At 50.0% G+C, this 23,536-nt stretch overlaps 1 protein-coding gene across 4 annotated transcripts in view; it reads left to right on the top strand.

The window, feature by feature from the left end:
• Positions 1 to 2,767: 2,767 nt before the first annotated feature.
• The window catches only part of KIF26A (kinesin family member 26A), a 156,859-nt gene continuing 136,090 nt past the window's right edge, over positions 2,768 to 23,536 (top strand). For 2 of the 4 annotated variants that reach the window (XM_053362184.1, XM_053362107.1), the window contains exons 1-2: positions 14,026 to 14,472; positions 14,744 to 15,010. In XM_053362184.1, the coding sequence (XP_053218159.1) occupies positions 14,458 to 14,472; positions 14,744 to 15,010 (282 nt within the window). In that variant the 5' untranslated portion in view covers positions 14,026 to 14,457. Of the gene's footprint in view, positions 3,158 to 14,025; positions 14,473 to 14,743; positions 15,011 to 23,536 lie in introns of those variants that run through there. The other 2 variants (XM_053361939.1, XM_053362025.1) reach the window with 2 other exon arrangements.

Below are 23,536 nucleotides of genomic sequence, written 5' to 3'. Positions count from 1 at the left end.
TTTCAGGTGCTCCACACACATAGTGGCTTTTAAAAGTAGATTTTGGTCAAGAGGTAGTTGTCTGCCAACTCCTTTCAACTCTTGTTGTTTAGTCGTTTAGTCGTGTCCGACTCTTCATGACCCCATGGACCAGAGCATGCCAGGCACTCCTGTCTTCCACTGCCTCCCGCAGTTTGGTCAAACTCATGCTGGTAGCTTTGAGAATGCTGTCCAACCATCTTGTCCTCTGTTGTCCCCTTCTCCTTGTGCCTTCCATCTTTCCCAACATCAGGGTCTTTTCCAGGGAGTCTTCTCTTATGAGGTGGCCAAAGTATTGGAGCCTCAGCTTCAGGATCTGTCCTTCCAGTGAGCACTCAGGGCTGATTTCCTTAAGAATGGAGAGGTTTGATCTTCTTGCAGTCCATGGGACTCTCAAGAGTCTCCTCCAGCACCATAATTCAAAAGCATCAATTCTTCGGCGATCAGCCTTCTTTATGGTCCAGCTCTCACTTCCATACGTCACTACTGGGCAAAGCATAGCTTTAACTATACGGACCTTTGTCTGCAAGGTGATGTCTCTGCTTTTTAAGATGCTGTCTAGGTTCGTCATTGCTTTTCTCTATAGTTCCATTATTCTAGGCACGTGGTGCTCTGACTGTTTCTGTGAGCAGGGAAGGGTAACAGAGCTTCAGTCAAGCTTGCACTGAAAGCAGTGAAGGCTGGCCCATCAGGGCAAACATAGTTCCCACCAACCCTCATTCAGTCCTTCCTCTGTCTGCCTAATAACCACCCCAAGCCTAAACCTGCTGAGAGGTCCTCCAGGAGCAAAACTTTGATCAACCCTCTTTCTAGAACCTAGAACAAGGATTGACAACATGGTATTCATGCCTCTCCCCCACCCCCATAAAATCAGGCTTAAAAGAAGCATTCTGTTGTGCCAAATAGACTAGGTTGTGGTGTTGTCTTGGCTATGGGGTGCCAACAAAAGTTTTATCAGTTTACAGAAGCGCCCACTGGCCCATAAAGACGGGTGACCCCCAATAGAAGGAAAACATACCAAATATAGTGTAACCTGGAACAAATGGCTGGTTCACCCATGTAGATTTTTCTACACATTTTTTTAAAGTTTATTTATTACCTTTATATGGACCACCTTTTTTCTTCCAAGGATCTTAAGGTGGTGTTCATGGTTCTCCTGCTCCCTATTTTATCCTCACAACAACTGTGTGGTAGGTTAGGCTAAGAGATGGCCCAAGGTAACCCAGTGAGCTTCATGACCGAGTGGGAGGATTCGAACCTTAGTCTCCCAGGTCCTAGTTCCAGCACTCTAACCATTAGGCAACACCGGCTCACATGGTGAACACGTGAACCTGCGACCACTAAAGAGCATCTCAGGCGAGAAAAGAGGGGAAAAGCTGTGCCTGCAGTGTTTGATGTCGCAATGGCCCATTCACACGTCCACGTCTTTTCACGTGATGAAGAGAAGCATGCGGGCACGGACCAACCCAAGGACACGCTGCAGCTGGAAGACTGTGGTGGCTTCTAACCCTGTCAAATATCTTCACGTTGGGGAGCGAGGGTCGATTAGCTCCAGAAGAAAGGACTCCGAATGGCACCGAGATTACGTCCTGCTCCAGCGCTCCTTGGAAGTGCCAGCAATGAATGCCCAAGTTAAGAGGATTAAGTTGGCGATTCCTCGCTGCGCGCCACATCCTCTCTCCCCCTCTTTCTCCCCACACCTCCAGTGCCAAGCTGGGCTAAACAGCTCATTCAACTCACTTTCAGCATACGCACGGGGACTGGAGGGGTGGGGTGTCTTGAAGAAGGGATCAATGCTCTGAATGGAGCTCCCCCCACCCTCCGCACCCCCCCACTCCTCCCTTTCTCTCCCCAGCCTTGGAAGCCTATCGATCCTGCTCTTCCCCCTTCAGTGCACCGTGGCGCTATCTGTCTGTCTGTTTGTCACTGCTAGCTGATGTCACCGAAGGCAGCTGCGTTTGGAAAGGGTGGGTGGGTGTGGGGGGGAGGAGATTGGCTTGGAGAAGGGGGGGCTGGTGGCTCCTCGCCCCCCCTCCCCCCAGCCCTGCGGCAGGGGCTGCGATCAGGGCTCCTTCTAGCTAGGCAAGCAGAGCGCGCCTCAGAACCAGCGCTGGCTGGAGCAGGGACCGGTCTTGCCTCCTGGCCGCGGTATAGCAGCGCCAGAGAGAAAGCCGCCGACTCGAGCCTGGCCAGGCGGGCAACTTTGCTGCTTGGCGGAGCAGAGTGAGCATGGGCTGGGCTATCGCTGCTGCCGCCGCCGCCGCCGCCTCCTCCTCCTTCTCCCTGCGCCAGCCTCCAGGGTGCGCTCAGCGAGGCTGATCAGCTGCTGGACAGCGACTCCGAGGGAAAGCAGGGACGGGGTGGTGGGTGGGGAAGTAGGACCCGTGGTGGCGGCCAAAGGGAGCTTGGATGGATGGGCGGCGCGCTTGTTCTGGAGGAGCTCACCTAAAGCACACCCCCGCCGTTCCCCGGAGCTGCGCTCTGCCCAGATTTGGAAAGTGATTTCTTTGTTTCCTTCCAAACTCTTCAACTCGCTCCCCACCTTAATCCTCTCAGCACCACAGATCGAGCTTCCTGGATATTTGCGCCCCAATCTACAACTGCGGGGTGCGTGAAAGAAAGACAGCTGTGGCTAACCCAGCCCTTTCCTTGAGCCCTCAAGAGCGCACCTTCTCAGCCCCGGCTAGCTGATGGCAGAGGGGGTTCTGTCTTGCCTGGTGGAGTCGACCTGGGAGAGGATAAAATCTGCGCGGGACGCGGAGAGCAGCCGCTGCCGTTCCTACAGGAGGTTGTTCCCGCAAGGTGCGCTGCTGAGAGGCTCAGAACGAGGGAAAGGAAGAGCGAGCGGGGCTGGGTAGCCGTTGGAGCCTCACCCACAGCAGAGGCGCGTCTCAGCAAAGGACCATGAAGGCGTGACACCGTCCCCTACCCCTGCCAACCCTTGGATATTGCTCAGGGAGCTGGAGAGGTTAACTCCCCCGCTGCCCCCAAACAACTAAAAACTATGGCTTTTCAAAAATCGACGGAGCCTCCCAATGCTACTAGGAAAAACTCCAGTTTGCTGGAGATCGGAGCTCTCTGCTTGGATTCCGAGATCATCTTCGGATTTACCAGCCATCTTCTCAGGAGGAAAGGCAAGGTAAGACACGGTCTGGGGAGGTGGGTGGCCGGAGGGTGGCTTTTAAGGACTCCGACAAGCAAGAGGGAGCTGCAGGCACCTTACTTCGGACTTTGCATTTTTAGGCCGCGCACATGGAGCAAAAACTTAAAGAGAGCGTGGTAATAAATAATCCAGGTGAGGGATGCTGGAGACACGCACACACAGAGAGAAAGTAGAAGCAGTTGTGGACTTTTGTGTGCCTAGGAATAAGGAAAGGGTCCTTCGGTGGCTCCGACGCGCTTTCAGCACCAGGGACAGCGCTCGGTAGGTGGAAGCGCGTGTCGCTCGAGCGCCAGAAAGAGCGAGAAAATATCTGAGGAATCCTTCTTGGGTTATTCCCATAAGCAATGGCGATAATAGGACCTTGGGAGTCCAGGCAGGCTTCTGTAACCCGCCGGCTCTCTGGCACATGGGGTCTTTGAGCGAGTTGCCGGCGGCCTCCTGCGCTCCGGAGCAGGCTGACTCTGTTCCTGGCACGCCTGTTCTTTAGGCGCGGATGCGAGGCAGGCGATGTTTAACTGCGCGGCGGCGGGGGAAAGGAAGCCTGGAGGGGAAGCAGAGCTAATGGAAAGACCCCGCCCCAGCTGCGCACCGGGCAGAATGCCACCAGGGCTCGCCTCGCCGGGATCCTCTAGCACCCGCCTTTTCAGTTCTCAGTTCCCTACGGAAAGTTTCATTTAACCACCTGAAGGAGGGCTGCGCGCACGTGTCTCTGGTCTCCGGAGCTGAGGGTTGAGCCGGTTTGCTCAGGGGTGCATTGGTGCAAGAGCCTCCTTCTTTTAGGATTTGATCAACTGCTGGGGTTCAAGACACACCCCTATCCACTTTTTATTTATTAAAAAAAATCCTAACACTGATGTTTAATTCCGCGGTGGAGATAAAGGCATTCTGCCCATGCTCAGAAGCGCGTGCTTCCCGGTGATTATTTTGTCGGCGCTGAGCCAAGGCGTTGTTGGACGGGAGTTGGTCCAGGAGGGGGCTTACTTAGCCTGGAAATGCCAGCGGCCCCCGCCCCCCGCTCCCTCATGGCTACACCAGCCCGGCTTGGCGCCTCTTAACGCTCCTTGCCTGCTGCTCTCGCAAATTGGATCCGAAGTGCCACATTTGCAGACGCCGCCAGGCTAAGAACGGGGGGAGGACGCGAGGGGTGGGGTGGGGTGGCTGTGGGTTGTTCGGGGTGGGCTACTTCGATGAGGTTGGAAGGGGAAAACCGGGGGTGGTGGTGGTTGGAAGGAGGGTTGGGGGCTGGTGGGGGAGAGGGGACTAGCGGGTGGAGAGAGCGCGCCCTTCCCACGTTGCCTCAGGGGACTCGCGTGTATGGAGGGTGTGTGAGAGAGCGGGGGCGAGCGAGAGGGAGCGGCCGAGGCGCCTGGGTGTTGGCGCGCCGAAGGAAGTGGAGCGAAAGCAAGCCACGATCGCGCTTGATGGAGTTTGGACGGCGACGGGGGGAGGCAGGAGGCGGGGACGCTTCTGAGGGTTGCCCGAGCTAGCGCTACGGCTCAAGAGCGAAGGCGGAGTCGCCCCCCCCCAAGGGCAGTCTGGGCGTCTCCACCGCCCCGCTTTCCCCTCGACGCGTTAAAGTTAGACGCCAGCCCGGGAGCGCCCGCCTTCTTCAACCATGCACGCTTGGGAGCGTCGGGTCTCCTTCCCCCAGACGTGGCCAAGGGGGTCGGGGGATCCTTGTAGGCTGAGCCTTGAATGGGGAGGGCAGCGGCGCCTGGCCGGGACGCTTTGGCCCGTTTCAGGGCTGCGGGGGCGCGTGCGTCTGGCTAGCAACAATGAACGCGAGAAAAAAGACCCTCCCCCCAAAAAATCTTGAACAGGTGCGCTTGCTACCTAGTATTGGGCACAGCCCCTGGATGGATTGCGGATGGGAATGAGGCGCCTGTGCGGAGCTCCTGGGGGCCGGTGTGCTCCGCTATTCGGGGCGAGGCTGACTGGCAGCGTTGACCGAGAAGATCTGGTCCTGGGGACCCCTCGACGCGCGCTCCTTCCTTCGCCCAATGCGGAGAGATGGCTTAATTTTCTCCAGCCGGGCAGCTGTAGAGCCACGCGCGGCCGGCAGATGGCGCTCTAGTAACAGGGACCGGAGAACCGCCAGCCGCAGATTGCATCGCTCCTCGCGAGGGAAGTCTCAGCCTTTTTACCTCGACTATGCGGTTGAGCCAATTTAGTGGCACGCCTCTCTTCTCTCCTCTCCCCCACCCCGCAAAAAAAGAGAGCTAAGAAAGGATTTCTCAAACGTGTAATTGCAGCAGTAGCTACAAATTCTAGCAGCCGCACGAACTCACTTTGCTCTGGAAGAATTCAAAGAGTGTTGCTCGCCTCCCTGGGACGCTTGAAATCAGGTCAAACCGCTGGGTGCCTCTGGCATCGAGCCGGTTTACACGTGCGTCTCTGGGTGACTGCAGCGTCAAGCGGTGGCCAGTATCTCAGGTCAAATTCCACTGGCAGAAACTTCCCCGCTGCTTTGCCTCACTTGCAAAGGGATGTTTCTCCCCAGATTGGAGTCCGTTCACACGTTCAGCTGCAAGAACAAAAGAAGAACCTGCAGGATCTGGGCCAATAGCCCATCTAGACCAGTATCCTGTTCTCAGAGTGGCCAGCCGGATGCCTGTGGGAAACTCGCAAGCAGGATTCGAACACAAGACCTCTCTTTTCCCCCTGTGGTTTCCAGCAACTGGTGTTCAGAAACATCGCTGCCTCCAACTGCAAAGGCAGGGCATAGCCATCATGGCTGGTAGCCACTGATAGCCTGTGGTGGGGAGAGAAATCAAGCACGTGTGAATGGTTCAGCCAGAAACCAGAGAAGCTTTACAGAGAGGTGACGTTCAGCTTCCTGGTCAGTGCTCAAAACTGCAAACACGATGTGTGCAGGGGACACACTCGGGGCAAACTCTTAACCCCATATGCATTCATTAAAAATGGCTCCCTTGCATGAGAAGGGAACCTGTGGCGCTGCAGATGCTGCTGAACTGCAGTTCCCATCATCCCTGACCAATTTCCGTGCTGGCAGGGGCTGATGGGAGTTGTAGTCCACACCATCTTGGCGGCACCACATTGGCCATGCTTTGTGTAACTTAACGGGAGTAAATTCAGGTCATGAGCTCTTGCTGTCAGAAAGTTCTTCCTGATGTTGAGTCGGAACCTCCTTTCTTGTGACTTGAAGCCACTGGTTCGAGTCCTACCCTCCAGAGCAGGAGAAAACAAGCTTGCTCCAACTTCCATGAGATAGCCCTTTAGAGATTCGAAGATGGCTATCATATCTCCTCTACTTTTCCAGGTTAGACATACCCAGCTCCCTCAACCGCTCCTCATAAGGCTTGATTTCCAGACCTTTGATCAGATTGGTCGCCCTCCTCTGCACATGTTCCAGCTTGTCAATAATCCTTCATAAATTGTGGTGCCCAGAACTGGACACAGTATTCCAGGTGTGGTCTGACCAAGGCAGAATAGAGTGACTTTATGACTTCCCTTGATCTAGGCACCAGACTTCTGTTGTTGCAGCCTAGAATAGCATTAGCTTTTTCTGATGCTGCAATGAACCGCGGGGGCCCTTTCAACTCTATGACTCTATGAGATGGAACTTTGAACATAAGTAGTGTCTGCTGGATCAGGCCCATGGCCCAGCTAAGTCCAACATCCTGGTCTCATCCTGGCCAACCAGATGATCTCTGGGGAGCTCACAAGCAGGACCCAGGGCATTGTTAAAGCTTGGCTCATCACATAGGCTCCCCATGCAGAAAATCTGGCAGAACTGTTTTTCTTTTAAGGGTGGATTTCAAAACAAAACAATAGGAAACAGCAGCTGACTAGGCAATTAGTTCACTATGCTAATTTCTCCAGCTGCCAGGTCAGGGCTCCTCTGTAGAAATCATCTCCATCAATTCATTTGCGAGGAGAAGGGGGGTGGGCAGGCAGAGAGAACAGGCAGATCTTGCAAGGAGTCGGTTTGGCAATGGAGACTCGGTGCTGTAAGGAGAGGTGCAAGGCTGTGTGTGGCTCAGGCATCCTATTGCAAAGGGTCCTGAAGACCGCAGTGAGAATAGAATATTGGGCTAGAAGGGCTGCTGTCCTGATCCAGCTCCTTCTCATTGGCTTATGTTTAGCCAATGGCCGCCCTAACTCACTTTACTTTTGAGCAAGCTTGAAATCAGTCAGAGGCAGCCCCAGTGGGTAAGAAGACCGAAGGCCTGAAATCGCTCATCTGAAGTTTTCTTTTTAAGACAATGAATGCAGTTGGTAAAAGTTCCTCTCAAAACCAAAGGAAGTCCTGCATATCTACCACGGAACATTTATTTATTAAATTTGTCGGCCCTTTTTGGGGGGCCAGTGCAACCCCAAAGCCTTGTTGCGGTGCACTGGCCGATTCTGTTGGGTCTCACAACAACCTTGTGAGGTAGGTTAGGAGAAAAGGTTGCAACTGGTCGTAAAGTCGCACGGCAGGTGAGCTTCGTGGCTGAATGAGGTCCCAGGTCGACGCCTTGACCCATCACACTGACCTGGCTCTTTAAGGTGGGGGCAGGAGGGCACAAAACAGTTTCTTCCAAGCTGTATTCCTTGGAAGGTCCAGGACCAGGGGGTAGGCTTGCCAGGGAGACGGTTTTCCCACAGTTTCTGGGGTTGGCGCAGATCTCCCCACCCACCCACGCCCCACTGCAAAGTGCAGCCACGTTTTGAAGAAAAAGACAGAATATTTGTCCACTTAGTGACATTCAATTGTTCTCCAAGGTCTCAGACAGAGAAGGGCTTTTCCTGCCACTACCTGATCCTTTTAACTAGAGATTGGATCTAAGATTTGTGCATGTAAAAAATGGCAGAGGAACCAAGGCCTTCTAATTAATGTTTGGTTTTTTCCCATTCATTTCCCTCCAAGGAGATGAAAGGTGGCATGCATTGTTCTCCACCCCCCATAACCCCCCCATTTTATCCTCACCAAAAAACCTGTGAGGTAGGTTAGCCAGAGGGTGAGTGACTGGCCCAAGGTCACACAGCAAACCTCATGTCTGAGCGGGGATTTGACTGGTGGTTTCCCCAGCTCCCAGTTGGACGCTCTAACCACTACACCACGCTGCCCGGGACCATGCTTTCCTACTTGCATCCGCTCCAGATGGCGCGGGCAATTGGCAAGGGATGGTGGGACCTGCACTCCAGCAACATCTGGTAGGATGCCAGTTCCCCATGCTTGATGTAAAACATCTGCTCTGCCACCGAACACTGGATGATGCCTGATACACAGTCGGATGATGGGTGCTTTTTGCCTCCTTGTACCCTTTACTGCATTTTTATTTATGTATCCATTTATTTAAAAAGGTGCAACAAATAATTAAATAATAAATAAAATAAAATAATGTATTAATAAATAAACAAACGGGTTGCGCTCAAGCGAGGGACCGGCCATGAAAAGAGGAGACTGAGAGGAGATATGATAGCCATCTTCAAATATCTTAAAGGAAGATGGAGCAAGCTTGTTTTCTCCTGCTCTGAACCAATGGCTCTGAGTTACAAGGAAGGAGATTCCAACTAAACATCAGGAAGAACTTTCTGACAGTAAGAGCTGTTTGGCTGTGGACTCTCCTTCCTTGGAGGTTTTTAAACAGAGGTTGGGTGGCCATCTGTCCTGGATGCTTTCGCTCAGATTCCTGCATTGCAGGAAGTTGGATTAGATGACTCTTGTTGTCCCTTCCAACTCTACAATTCCATGATTCTGTGACACTACTTGTGGAATCAGGGCCACCCCATCCATTCTGCAGGGGTCATCCTAGCCTCAGCAGATGCCTTTCACTAAAGCCATCTTGTTTCAATCATTGTGGACTGCAGCTGCCAGACTAGCATGGAGGCTGTTGTATACATCTCGAGGCAGCAAACCCAATTGGCTGCTGCGCTACACTCGACAGGGAGCGGCAGCCAATCCTGGCTCTCTGATGAGAATAATGGGATGGTGTGTGACTTTGCAAAGACCTCGACTCTCATTCATGTAGATCAGGGCTGGTCAACCAACCTTTGCCCCTCTGGATTTCGCTGTACTACAACTCCCATCAGCCCTAGCAAGCATGACCAGGGATGATGGGAGCTGCAGTTCAGCAAAGATCTGGAGGGGCCAAAAGTTCCCTTACTCCTACTCTAAGAGCAAGGTTTGACGCTTCCCATACAGTCCAATTCTATGTGGGTTTACTCAGAAGTAAGTCTCATCAGTTTTAGGTATTTATTTATTGCATCTGCATCCCACCTTTATCTCCAAGACCCATATATGGGTCTTCCTCTCCTCACTGAATTCCAACAATAGTTTGGCTGACAGGCATTGACTTCTAAGGTCACCCAGTGAACTCCACAGCCAAGTGGGGATCTGAACCAGGTCCCAGTCTGACACTATAATCACTATACCACACTGACTCCCAAAGAGGAAAAGCCTGCGGAACCCATGCGGTCTCCCATCCAGGTTCTAACCAGGCCTGACCCTGCTTAGCTTCCGAGAGCAGCCAAGATCAGGCATGTTCAGGGCAGTACTGCTGTGATTCTATAGGACTTGCTTCCAAGTAAAGTATGGAAGATTGCAGCTTTCGTGGGGGACAAAATGCCAGAGAGTGAATTGCTCTGAGGCTGGCGGCTGCATCTCTTCTTCAGAATGACTTATTGTCAAAAAGTGGAGGGGGGAGGTTGACTGGCCCCCACTTACTCTTAGCAACTGGAGAAAGGGGTAGACCCTAAGACACATTGTTGATGGCCGGGCTGGAAGTTTGCAGGGGCCAGGACCCAATGGGAGAGACCCTACCTCCTGCTAAAGGTAGCAGTGCATCAACACACCTCCCAATGGAACTGCTTTAAGTACCGGTACTTTCTGACCTGCTGAAACCAAGGATGGGGATCTTCAGGCCTGGAGGGGGGGCGGTGAAACGTGGACCCCTGAGTCTATCCAGCCCCTTGGGATGCTCCCCAGTCACACCCCATCTCCCCGGGACACACCCTGCATGGGCTTGCTTCACACCCTAATTGGGATACTTGAAATGGGTCCTTGCTTTCTTGGGTGGAAGTAAAGAGAGAGGGATGTGTTGAATTTGTGCTCAGGCAGAGCCTAGGGCTTGCCGATCAGAAGGTTGGTGGTTCGAATCCCCGTGATGGGCTGAGCTCCCATTGTTCAGTCCCTGCTCGTGCCCACCTAGCAGTTCGAAAGCATGTCAAAGTGCAAGTAGATAAATAGGTACTGCTCTGGCAGGACGGTAAACGCCGTTTCCATGCGCTGCTCTGATTTGCCAGAAGCGGCTTAGTCGTGTTGGCCACATGACCCGGAAGCTGTCTGCGGACAAACACCGGCTCCCTCGGCCTATAGAGCGAGATGAGCACCGCAACCCCAGAGTCGTCCGCGACTGGACCTAACGGTCAGGGGTACCTTTACCTTTTTTATCAGCCTACCGCATACAGGCGAAATGTCTGTGTGTCGCTCTGCCTGTTTTGCCTCTGGTCCCCAGAAGTGAATATGGCCCCTGAGCTGAGAGAGGTCCCCTGCCCCCTGCGCTAAGCTGAATGCAAATGACTGAACAAATCTTGCTTTGGGGCTTCAGAAGTGGACATAAGCTCTTGGCAGCCACCCAGGAGGCCATGATCCGGGACTGGTGGGGCTCAAGGTGGTTCTACAGGGCAAATGCAAACTTTGGTAGGGCAGTCGTGTTTGTGGCCATCACAGAATTCGGGTGTGTAAATGCACTGTGCACATAAGCTGGGGCAGCTGTCTGGGCATGCATGCCTCCCCTCTTTTGACATGCTCACGACTGCAGTTAATACTGGTGCATATGTGGCAAACAACACCATTGTGTGTATAGTAGTAGTAGTAGTAGTAGTAATAATAATAATAATAATAATAATAATAATAATAATAAATAATAATAATAATAATAATTTATTTATACCCCGTCCATAGGGACGCGGGTGGCGCTATGGGTAAAAGCCTCAGCGCCTAGGGCTTGCCGATCGAAAGGTCGGCGGTTCGAATCCCTGCGGCGGGGTGCGCTCCCGTTGTTCGGTCCCAGCGCCTGCCAACCTAGCAGTTCGAAAGCACTCCCGGGTGCAAGTAGATAAATAGGGACCGCTTACTAGCGGGAAGGTAAACGGCGTTTCCGTGTGCGGCTCTGGCTCGCCAGAGCAGCGATGTCACGCTGCCCACGTGACCCGGAAGTGTCTGCGGACAGCGCTGGCCCCCGGCCTCTTGAGTGAGATGGGCGCACAACCCTAGAGTCTGTCAAGACTGGCCCGTACGAGCAGGGGTACCTTTACCTTTACCCCGTCCATCTGGCTGAGTTTCCCTGGCCACTCCAGGTGGCTCCCAACAGAATAATAATAATAATAATAATAATAATAATAATAATAATAATGTGATAAATACATCAAATATTAAAAACTTCCCTAAACAGGGCTGCCTTCACATGTCTTCTAAAAGTCAGATAGTTGTTTATTTCCTTGACATCTGTTGGGAGGGCGTTCCACAGGGCGGGCGCCACTACCGAGAAGGCCCTCTGCCTGGTTCCCTGTAACCTCACTTCTTGCAGGGAGGGAACCGCCAGAAGGCCCTCGGAGCTGGACCTCAGGGTCCAGGCTGAATGATTGGGGTGGGGCTCCTTCAGGTATACTGGACTGAGGCTGTTTAGGGCTTTAAAGGTCAGCATCAATACTTTGAATTGTGCTCGGAAATGTACTGGGAGGCAATGTAGGCCTCACAATGTATTGGAACTAAAATATTGGAGGGTTGCTGCTGGCTAGAGTGGGTTAATGATTTGGATCAGTGTGGGCAGCTTCTTCCTGACCAGGGGATGCTAACTGTTCTGGATCAATGACTCTGATCTTGTCTACATGGGTATGAGTTGTCTAACCTAATAACCTTAACCCAGGAATATCAGACCCAGGGTCTATCTTACCCAGTATCCTGTTTCCAACAGTGGCTAGCCAGATACTTCCAGCATCCAGATATAACTACCTCTGAACATGGATGCACCACTTAGTTCTCATGGATAATAGCTGTTGACAGGCAAATCTTCTGTGGATTTGTCTTGGTGTCTTTTTTATGTCCTGGGAGGCAGGCAGTGGTTTCTCTTTGGCTGGAGGTATTTAAGCAGGGGCCAAATGGCTGCCAATTAGGGTTGGCATGGTACTTGCACCCTCCATTATAAGGGCTGGACTAGATGACCACAAAGCCCCCCTTCCAGCTCTGCAGGTCTAATTCTCCTAAGCTAGTGGCTGTCACTACATTTCCCTCCAAACATCCTGATACCATATTGCGGTACTACAGATGCTTCTCATACAAGAGAGTCGCCCTTTTGACTCTCAGCTTTGCATTTGAGGGAGAAGTTGGGAGTCACCAGTTGCATACTTTTACGCTATGGCTCACTGACTGAAGAAACATAGAATTGTAGAGATGGAAGGGACCACGAGGGTCATTTAGTCCAACCCCTTGCAATGCAGGAATTTATTTATTTTTGCCTAATGTGGGTCTCGAACTCACAACCCTGAGATTAAGAGTCTTGTGCTCTACTGGCTGAGCTATCCCAGTGACCTCCCACTTTTGAGAATCCTTATTCAGAGAGAGAGGGAGAGAGGAACAAAAAAAACACTCTCGAACAATCCTCCTCAGCTCCTCTCCAGCTTTTATTTGGGCATTCAAAAGCTTCAATGAGGTCCAGGCCCTACCATTAGGCGAAAAAACAATTGCCTCAGAGGACAGTAGCAGTTCCGCGCTGCTCTTCTCGTGCCCCTGATAATCCCTTTCTGTTTCCACATGGCTTTTCCTGGACCCCCTAATCTGGTCTGCCCCCTCAGAGGAGACTATTCTACCAGCAATATTATGCCAAGATTCAGCTGCGAGTCCAGTTAACATCTGTATGGAGAACTGTGTGGGGAAGGCGCAACATCTTATCCTTTGCCTCGGGCGGCAAAATGTCTTGGGTCCGCAACCTAAGCCTATACATTCCAAAGCCCGCTACTGTGACCTTTTGGATAAGCATTGATCAGCAATGCAGTCACAAACCGTTTTTAAACGACATGTACATATAGGCGTTGAACTGTCTGCCAATAATGGGGCAGGCTTTGGCCTAGATGACTTGGGGGTTGCAGACCTATGCCTGACCCATGCTTCCCATACAATATAAGGCAAACAAATCACATATAGGACAATGGGATATGTGTGTGTGTGAGACCGATGTGCAATTTTAAGTGCCTGGGCAGCCCAGGACCTCCATACACCATGTTTGGATCCAGGAGAGGTCACTTTGGTTTCTGCAAACACATCAAAAACAACGTGGGAGGCAGCAAATGAATTTTTTTTAAGTTGTTATATTCACAGAAGTGTGCAAGGCACCTTTATTTATCTACCTATATATGTGTGTATACATCCATTTATAGATCCCTTCTGCACTTATAAATAAAAGCACCTTTTGAAATATTAAAACTCTAGCAGAGTCCATAGGGTGTGTGCAAATTCGTGTGAATCCTCTGCCCCTTCCTTGATTTTAAAACCAGCCATCACGCTGCTTACTCCAATGGAAGCCCCCAATGAATCCGGTGTAAAAGCAACAAAGTATGCAGCCAAACCATTAAACGTGGGCCTTCTTAAAAGCAAACCCCACCAACCCAAACCAGATTGACTCGCCTCGGTTTGGAAGCCAGGAAAGTGCCGAAGGAGGTTTAACTCGCAAGCTTGCTAACCTGAGCCATTTCTCTCTCCTCCTAACACTCCTCTCGGTTTCCACGTGCTCCGCTTGCCCATGAACTCAGTAGTATCCCGTTTCTTGGGAAGCTGGGGTGGGGGATGAAGGGGGGTTAAGTCCCTCCCTCCTCCTCTCCCTCCCCTTTGATGCCGTCTCCTCCCCTTCTGAACTCGCTCCCGGGCTGCTGCTTTAACTTTGCAACCCTAAACTTTCCTCGCTGCTTTTGCCACTATGGGAGGAAACATCACGTAGCGAGCAACAGGAGTCGGAGCGGAGAGAGTTTTGCAGGCAGAGTTTTTCTTAAGCAGTGCACGACTTTATTTCGCTTGCACAAAACAGTCGGGGGGGGGGGGGAGAGAGACAGTCAGTAGCAAAAGAGGGCGGAGGAGAAGCGAGGCTCCGTTTCTGCAACAGGAATCCTCTGTCCCGGGACGACTTCTTTTTAATTTTGGTTCGCGATGGGCACGCAGCAGGAGAGCTCGGGGCCGGGAGGCGTCTGCACCCCGCCGGCATTCTCCTTGTAACTGGGGATCCGCTTGTCTGCAGAGCCCGGGAGAAAGCTGCGCGCTCCCTGGACCGGGCTGTAACATGCCAGTGCTGGGGGTAAGTGCATTTGTGAGTGTGATCCCTCCTTTCCCGATGGGGTCGTTGTTTGCAGCAACTGGGACCCAGCTCGATGCTCCCCCGGAGAGATCTCGCCGGCCTTGCACGACTGGAAGTTTGCCCTTTTTCCCGTTCCCGGAGCGGAATTTTGCAATGCGCTTTTTGCAAGAGAGAGAGATAGAATGAGGAAAAGGGGACCCGCTCCCTTTTTACGCAGCGCCCGCCCAGGGCAGCCTCCTGATCGCGTCTCCCGCTTTCCTCTCTCCCACAGGTGGCCGAGGGGAGCCCCCTGCGCGAACCGGCGCCCCTCTCCTTGGAGCTCCCGCCGCGGAAGAGGCTCCTGCAGCCCGCCGCCCCCGAAGACCGCTGCGGCAGCCGCCCCGCTCCGGAGGGCGCCGGAGCCGCCTCGGGGGGCGAGCTGGGCCACTTCGAGAGAGCGGCCAAAGGAGGATGGTGCCGAAGCTGCCAAGCCAAGCTGGCCGAGCTCAAGAGGCAAGCGGTGAAACTGGCCTCGGGCTGCAACTCCCTGACCCCGCCGGTAGGTCTGCGCCCGCCTGGGATGGGGTTGGGGAGCGGGGTTGGCCCGGAACTGGGACGCTGGGTTGGCTGGTGCTTCGAAATCCCAAGTTTGCAAAGGCCTCTCCAACTTTTTTTGCGTAGCGCTAAAAGTCCCCTCTATCAGTTGCCCAACTACAAGCGCGCACATTGCTCGAATAGTATAATATCCGTGTATATCCCATGCTTCGTATATCTGTGCCCGTTGCTGCACACTGGTCGGTATACTTGCTCGGCTAGATATCCCAACGCTGGCTTGGATGCACTTAACGTTCGTTGCGCTTGCAGCAAGCAGTGTATTCCTCAGCAACCTGAAACTCCTACCCCTTTCCCCGTGCCACTGAAATGTTGCTGTCTGTAGCCTTGGTAGCTGTGTACATTCCTTGCACACCTCGGTTTCTCTCTGTCTTGCTTCTGTCACATGGTTCCTGCAGGATACCTGGGATTCCTAGCTGCAGCTCATTGCACTATGTAGCCCTCTTAAGTTTCCCATTCTTCCACCATGTGCCATATTTCACCAGCTGAAAAGAAAAGAAAAGAAAAACTTTTAACTGCCCACGTTTCTGAGAATTCTGTGTACACCGTTGCACACTGTGCAGTGTGGTTTATCCATCCACACGGCATAGCGCTCAGATGCGCCCTGTGAACAGTGCTCAGCATTGTGCTGCTTCTCCTTGCACCGAAGTGTTGAATTCTGGTGTATGATTTGCACAAAGTGCCCAGCATTTTCTCTCCCCAGCTGGTGAGGTGCTGTCTAGATGGCTGGGAGCTGGTGCCTTGTACGTCATGCGCTGTGCTGCTGCACACGGCTTTGTGCTTAGCTGGCTTGGCAAGAGTTCTTTGTTCAGCCCTGTGTTATACTCAGACCCGTTAACCCCAAAGGATAGATTTATACAACCCTGGGAGATCTGCTCAGAACACTCAGATAATCTCCAAACATGATATGCATTACACTGCATGATACCTGCATATAATGCTTTGCTTTACTTCTCCATATCTCTGAATGTTGGCATAGGGGGCCCTTTTGTACTCTTAGTCCTCCGTATGTCTATGAATACTTCTCTTTAAAAGCACCAGTGGATATGTGCATATTTGCAGAGAGTAGCTGCCCAACTCCCAGAGCATGGGACAAATAGCCATAACTACCTTTGTGCTGTTGCACACAGTGGGGAACTTCTGTGCAACCCTGAAAAAAATTCAGGGGTACTTCTCTGTACCCTGGAGGAGACTGCATGCGATTCTGCATGTGTCTCATCTTTGTACAGTGGCACAAGTAGCAGGGGACACATTCCTGCATGTTGCGACTGTTGCCTCTTATGTGGGGTGAGCATGCATCTTGTTAGAAGGATGGCTACTTTTTTTAGAGCACACTCCATATCTCTGTGTGAATGTTGTGTACAGATCAGTATGCACTGAAACCCTTATTGTAGTGCTGGGGAACCTGTGCCACCCACCATAGAATGTTGTTGGACATCAATTCCCATTCATCCAGCCAGCGTGATCAGTAGTAGTCAGGGATCATAACGAATCATAGAATCATAGAGTTGGAAGAGACCACAAGGGCCATCGAGTCCAACCCCCTGCCAAGCAGGAAACACCATCAGAGCACTCCTGACATATGGTGGTCAAGCCTCTGCTTAAAGACCTCCAAAGAAGGAGACTCCACCACACTCCTTGGCAGCAAATTCCACTGTCAAACAGCTCTTACTGTCAGGAAGTTCCTCCTAATGTTTAGGTGGAATCTTCTTTCTTGTAGTTTGGAACCATTGCTCCGTGTCCGCTTCTCTGGAGCAGCAGAAAACAACCTTTCTCCCTCCTCTATGTGACATCCTTTTATATATTTGAACATGGCTATCATATCACCCCCTTAACGAGTTGCAGTCCAACAATATCTGGAGGGCCACAGGTTCCCTACACCTGTCTGTGAGGTCTGGGCAGTGGGCAGGTTTTGCCTTAGGCACAGTGTTTTCCCCAGGTTTAGTGTTTGTGTAATAATGATAATAATAATTTGTATACAGGCAACCTCCCAATTTTCATGGGGGTTACTTTCCAAGGAACTGTGCGCATCAGTGAAATCGCGTATATTTGAAACACCATTGGAAAAGCCAGCAAAAACCCTGTTCTGCCCCAGTCCCGCCAGGCCACACTCCTCCCCAGGCTACACACCCCATCAGCTGCATACCATTCCCCTAGGCCACACCCCCTTTCCCCAGGCCACACCTCCTTTCCCCAGCCACACCCCCTCTCCCAGGCCACACCCCTCACCAGCCCAGCTTCATATCCCTGGGAAAACCCATGGTTTAGTGCTTAATTGTATCAAATGGCAATCAGGTTTCCTGCAGATTGCTGTTTGTTCTGATTTAGGGCTAAAGAGCGGGATTTTTGTGGGAAAGGCAAAACCACTTGGATCGGTGCTTTCTAGGTATGGGACAAGCGCCAGCGTGGATGAGCCCTGAGTGTAGAGACTAGCCTTTCGTACAACAGTGGAGTTCACCTGCGTTGCCCTGCTTACTTTTACCCATGGCCCTGCTCACCCCTGGCAGGTCGCTCAGAAACGAATGCGGCCCTTACCTTGAGAAATGGTCCCCACCCTTGCGGTAAGTCTTCATGTGTTCAGCTGAGTGCCTGAAGGAGCCTGCCAAACTGTTTTAAATATTCTTTTTCAACACTTGGCAGGACAGTACAGGAGTCCCATATGCATCCCAGGATAAGGTTTGTTGTCTTCACCTGCACTTCAGGTATATTGTAGTAGTTTACTGTTAAAGGTTGTCTTTTGAGCCCAGGGCATGGTACGAATGGCCTCGGTCCAGTATACCTGAAGGAGCGTCTCCACCCCCATCATTCTGCCCAGACACTGAGGTCTAGTGCTGAGGGCCTTCTGGCGGTTCCCTCGCTGCTAGAAGCCAACTTACAGGGAACCAGGCAGAGGGCCTTCTCGGTAGTGGCACCCGCCCTGTGGAACACCCTCCCACCAGATGTCAAAGAGAAAAACAACTACCAGACTTTAGAAGACATCTGAAAGCAGCCCTGTTTAGGGAAGCTTTTAATGTTTAATAGACTATTGTATTTTAATATTCTGTTGGAAGCTGCCCAGAGTGGCTGGGGAAACCCAGCCAGATGGGCGGGCTATAAATAAATAAATAAATAAATAAATAAATAAATAAATAAATAATTATTATTATTATTATTATTATTATTATTATTATTATTAAGGCACACAGTGTAACAAACATGACGAATTTAAGGAGGTTGGAGTCTTGTAAGCTCCTTGGGTGGGAGGCGACCTGGGGACTGACCCTTGGCTGCCACTGTGGGCTTTATGGGAAATATGAGATTTAAATATTTTTTAAATGGAGATTTTTTTTTCAAGCGGCAACTAGGATAGAGATGTGAGCGGCTTCAAGATAAAGTCCCAGAGTTGCTGTGTCAGGGAAGACTCTTGGAAAGCCAGATTTCATTTTTTAAAAACCTACACTTCCAAAAAAAGTAAACTTTTTTTTTAATTGTTAAACTTTTGAAGTTGAAAAATTAAGTCGTTAAAAGCTGGCCATTTCTTTATAATTGTAACTAGTTGTTCGTTCTAATTTTATCTTGTGAACTGCCCTCAGATCTTTTTTTAAAGAAAAATTAAAAAATCAATCCCCATGATTGCTGATTTATGCACAGTCAAGGGTCAGTAACTAGTTTATGCCAGATCTTTATAAAAAAAGTTTCAGTGATGGTTGGATAAAAAAAAAAAGGATGTGAAGAGCCTAGCATTTTATTTTCAAGACGCCCATACAAATGCATTTGAGCTGCTGTTTTTTTTTTTGTAGTAGTAACAGTAATAATTAATAAATAACAGTGGAAGTATATTGTTTTCTAAACAATGCTTATTTGGGTATTTGAAAGAATGAGGAGGGCGAGAAAGAGGCCCTGGCAGAGGAAGCCAATCCCAGCCCTGACCTTCATTTTCATTCAAAGATTTCCTGTATGATCATGTAAAATTCCTATGGAATCTAAATATAAGTGTCTTTAAGTGGGGGCAGGGGGCGCGCCTTGTAATCCAGTGTCAGACTGCGGGGATCGGATGTTGGCTGTTTCAGAGTTTGATGCAAAGCCTATTGATATCAGGGAGTGGGAAAACCCTTCTTATGTTGACTTGATGGGGGGTTTCTGTCTCTTTCATGTGAAACAAGAAATGTCAAAGGCAGGACTGTTAGACTTTTGTGTTGTCCGGTCAGTGAATAGGAGGTTAATTTCCTATTGTTCGCGCATAGGGTATAATGGCCTTGCAGAGAACACATGGTGCTTAAACGATTCCCGGTTCCTTCCTTGCAGGTAATGGGAGTTCCAGCTATAAATGGGTCTTTGTCAGGGGATTGAAAAGAATAGTACTAGCTCCAGAAAGTTAGTGGCTCTTGCTTAGGTGCTCAGGTGAGGCCACCTCCCCTCTCTCCCTCTCCTCTGGCCTGTCTGTGTGGTCTCATTTCTGCCTGTCTCAAAGGAACACCCTCTGATAAGTACTTGGTGATAGGGAAATGAATCCCCACCTCCTTTTCTTCTGGGTCTCAGTAATGCAATAGCTACCTCAAGAGCACCAGAAATTTAACAGGGTTGCTCCAAAGGCAAGATTGCATTCCACTTGCTTCCAAGTATCAATGTAAGAAGACCATTGCAGGATCAGACCAAAGGGTCATCTCGTTCGGCTAGCCTCGTGCTCTGTGAATTTGTCTAATCCCCTTTTAAAGCCATTCAGATTGGTGTCCCTCGCTGCCTCCTGTGGAAGTGAGTTACGTAGTTAAACCAAGTACTTGATTTTGTCTTTCCTGAATCTTCCAATATTCAACTTGGCTTGGACAGCTCTAGGTTCTAGGATCAGGGGTGAGGAATGCCTGATTTTATAGAATTCTTTCATGCCCCACTTTCCTTTTTTCAAACAAAGAAGCCCCCAAAGTTGTAGACTTCCTTCATAGGGGAGTTGCCCCTTGATCATTCTGGCTGCCCTTTTCCACCTCTAGAAATATCCTTTCTGAGGTGAGCTGACCGGAACAGTACACGGTATTCTAAGTGTGGCTGCACCAAATATTTGCATTATGGCATTGACTGTTTTATTTTCGATCCCTTTCCTAATGCTCCCTAGCGTGACAGTCTCCTTTTTCACAGCCAGGGGTGCTGAGGTCATGTGATGTGTCACGTGATGCCACCTGGCAGGATACACAGAGGGTGATCTCTACAGTGGTTTCTCCCAGCTGTTGGGCTGCTGGGCTGTGGCTGGGAGGAGTGAAGCAAAGACCCCAGCGGCTTGACCCTGCCCCTGCCTGGCTCCTGGACTGCCAGGTTGGGGTGCGTGGAGGGTGCCCGGCGGTGGCGGACCCCTCAATATGGGGTGGAGTGCTGCCCCTGCCCCCAAAACTTGGGGTAGCTGAAGCCCTCTCTGCTCCCTATACTGGGCGCCGCTGTCCACAGCTGTCACTCACTAGGTTGGGATCTGCGTCAAGTCACTCCCTGCCATCTGAATGTCTTGCGCCTGGTCTGTGAGCAACAGTTCAGATCCCATGATATTATATGTAAATTTAAGATTGCCCTAATTGCATAACCTTCTTACTTGGAATTATATTTGCAATTTTACTGCCCGTTTGTCCAGTTCGGAGAGATCCTTTTGGAGCTCTTCAACAATCCCTTTTTTGTTTTAATGACCCTGAACAACTTGATATCATCGGGAAACTTGGCTGCTTCAGTTCTCACTAACTCTAGATAGTTAGTGCACAACTTAAAAAGCACGTCTCAATAGCTATCCTTGGGGAAACTCCACTTTCTACATTCCTCCATAGGGAGAACTTTCCATTTATTCCTGTTCTCTGTTTCTTAACTTGTTGCTGGTCCATTAGAGGACCTCTGCTCGTATACATGATTGCTAATCTTATTTTGGAGCCCCTTTATCCAAGTTTTTTGAAAGTCTTAAGTATACCCTGTTGACTGGATCACCTTTTATTAACACTTTCAGAGAACCAGAAAAGCTTAGTGAGGCAGGACTTATCTTTGCAGAAGCCATGCTGGTTCCGCCTTAGCAAGACTTGTTCTTCTGTATACTTTGTAATTCTTTGGAGGAAATAACATGCTTTAATGTTCTTTAAATGTATGGTGTGGTGTTTGTATGTATTAAATCTGAACATCTGTTATGTGGAGTAGTGTTACACAGGTGCAGGGCACTAAAAAAAATAGAGAACAGTTCTGATGCAGCCATGCAAAACAACCCTCATTTTAGTATATTTACTCATAAGTAAGTCCTATTGAATTCAGCGGGGTTTACTCCCTTTTAAGTGTGTCTCAGATTCCAGTCTTACAGTTCAGTCCTCTGAACTCAGAAATCGGTGCCTCCCATGTTCAGTGGGGAATATTCTCAGGTAAGTGTTTATGGGATTGTTGCAGCCTCAGTTTATTTTTCTGTCTAGTTGTGAAAAATAGTAAGCAAAAAAAAGTCAAGGATGGTCCTTTGTGGCTTGTTCTGGCTTTCCGGTAGGCAGAGTAAACACAGGAAACCTACTGCTTTGAACTTCGTCTATATACTCAAAAGACTTGTGTCCTTTGCCACGATAATTAAGGGATCTTTCATCACAAGTGCAGAAAGGTCTCCCCACCTGGTCCTGATGATGGGTGGGTGCTTTGGAGATGAAAGAAGGGTGAGTTTCGGCTGCTGATTATCACTACTGATGAAAGAAGGAAATTGTCTTCCTCGAGTCAGAGCTGCTGATAATGGCTCCAAATTCGAGCTCCAAACGGTAGGGAAATCAAATGACTTGTTTGCTGGCCAAAGATCAGTTTGTGAAATGGGTTTCTCAAGGACCAGCAAACACACAGATTCCTTGAGAAACCTGTGACTTGTTTAACCTCGTTCCCTCTTGTCCTTTCACAAACAGATAATTAAAAGCGAGATTACCTGAGTCCCTTGTCATCTATCTATCCCCCAAACTCCCTTTGCAGTCTTAAGAGGATCCAAGTTGTCTTCCATCAGCTCCAGCCAGCATAACCCAGTTGTCAAGGACGATGTGTTAGAAACTCAAATATAAAAAGCTAGGCGAAAAATGGCTCCTTAAACCAAGGTTTCAGTCGCCAAAACAGAATGTTTAGGTGTCATTTTTGGGCGAGATGGCTCTAAAGTCTTATTTTTCAAAGGATGGACTGACTAGTAGGATTGATTATCAGTTAAACTTCTGGCTAGTTCAGATGGCATCCCTGCGCTAGGAACTTTGAGGACTTAAAAGAAGAAAAGTCACTTGATCCAGGGAAAGTCCACCTAAGTATTTGCCTTTTCCTATTTTTCTTAATTGGACCATTCATAACGTAGGGATATTCTTCACAACTGAAAAGGGCAGTGGGGTGGGGTGAGTGAAGACAAGCAACAACAATTCACCATAACATTGTTCACAGCTCAGACTACACAGAAAAATGCTTTTCGGTTCCTGGAATTCAATCTGATTGTGCAGATAAAATATACGTGGTAGAATTCTACAGGGTGAGGTCTTAATATGTGAAAGAAGTCAATATCCAAGGATCCCCAGGTATGTACCTCCAGATGGTGGAGACGTCAGGACCATCCAGGCATCTTCACTTGGTTGTGTGGCCAATAGCCAGGTGCAAAATGTGTCTGAAGAGCCACCATACTGACTATCCTTGTTCTAGCATGACCAAGGATGGAGCTGTGAGGATAAGGGCAGGCTTGGTTCTCAGTAGCACCAGAAGCAAAGATCAGCTTTAGTATCCATCCAAAGATTTGTCCCTGAGTACGTCCAGTTACCTCCTCCCATAGAACTGAATGCATACCATGTGCTCTGTGCTTTTTGGTTTTCTGAAGCTGCTGTGCAAAATTGTCATGTGCAAGTGGAACCCACAAGTCGCTGTTCTGTTTATTGTTCATTTTGTACTGCGTCACGCCCTGTATAATTGTCCTAGGCATGGATTTCTCAAAGGGATCCTTCAGGGGGTTTCTTATTTAAACAGTGGGGAGGAAATTAGTTAACTTGCTGATGTTTTTTGGGGGGGAGTAGGAACATACAAGGTTTCTGTGTTTGCTTTAGCGGCTCAGTGGATTAGACGGAATGTCATTGCATAGGGAAAAGAGCTGGCACAATCTGGACCCCCTCTGCATTTATAGTTACAACATTTGCAAATATGTGTGTAAGGACTAACTCGGCCTCCTGACTCCATGGTGCCTATCTGCAACAAGACCCATTACATGCCAGGCCTGAGTGTGTGTTGCTGGATTATTGTTGACAGTGCTAACCAACTGTTGGAGGGCAGGGATTGCGGGTGGATGGATGGAAACCAAGCCTTATGAGGAATAGTCGAAGGAGCTGAGTATGTTTAGCCTGGAAAGAAGGAGACTGAGATCAGATATGATGGTCATCTTCAAATATCTCAAGGGGCTGCCACATGGAAGGTGGAACAAGCTTGTTTTCTCCTGCTCTGGAGGGTAGGACTTGAACCAATGGATTCAAGTTACAAGAAGGGAGATTCTAACTAAACATCA

This window comes from Podarcis raffonei, chromosome 1, assembly GCF_027172205.1.
Source record: "Podarcis raffonei isolate rPodRaf1 chromosome 1, rPodRaf1.pri, whole genome shotgun sequence".
Taxonomy (NCBI): domain Eukaryota; kingdom Metazoa; phylum Chordata; class Lepidosauria; order Squamata; family Lacertidae; genus Podarcis; species Podarcis raffonei.
Note: the sequence above shows the minus strand (reverse complement) of the source record. Positions and strands in the feature narration are given on the sequence as shown.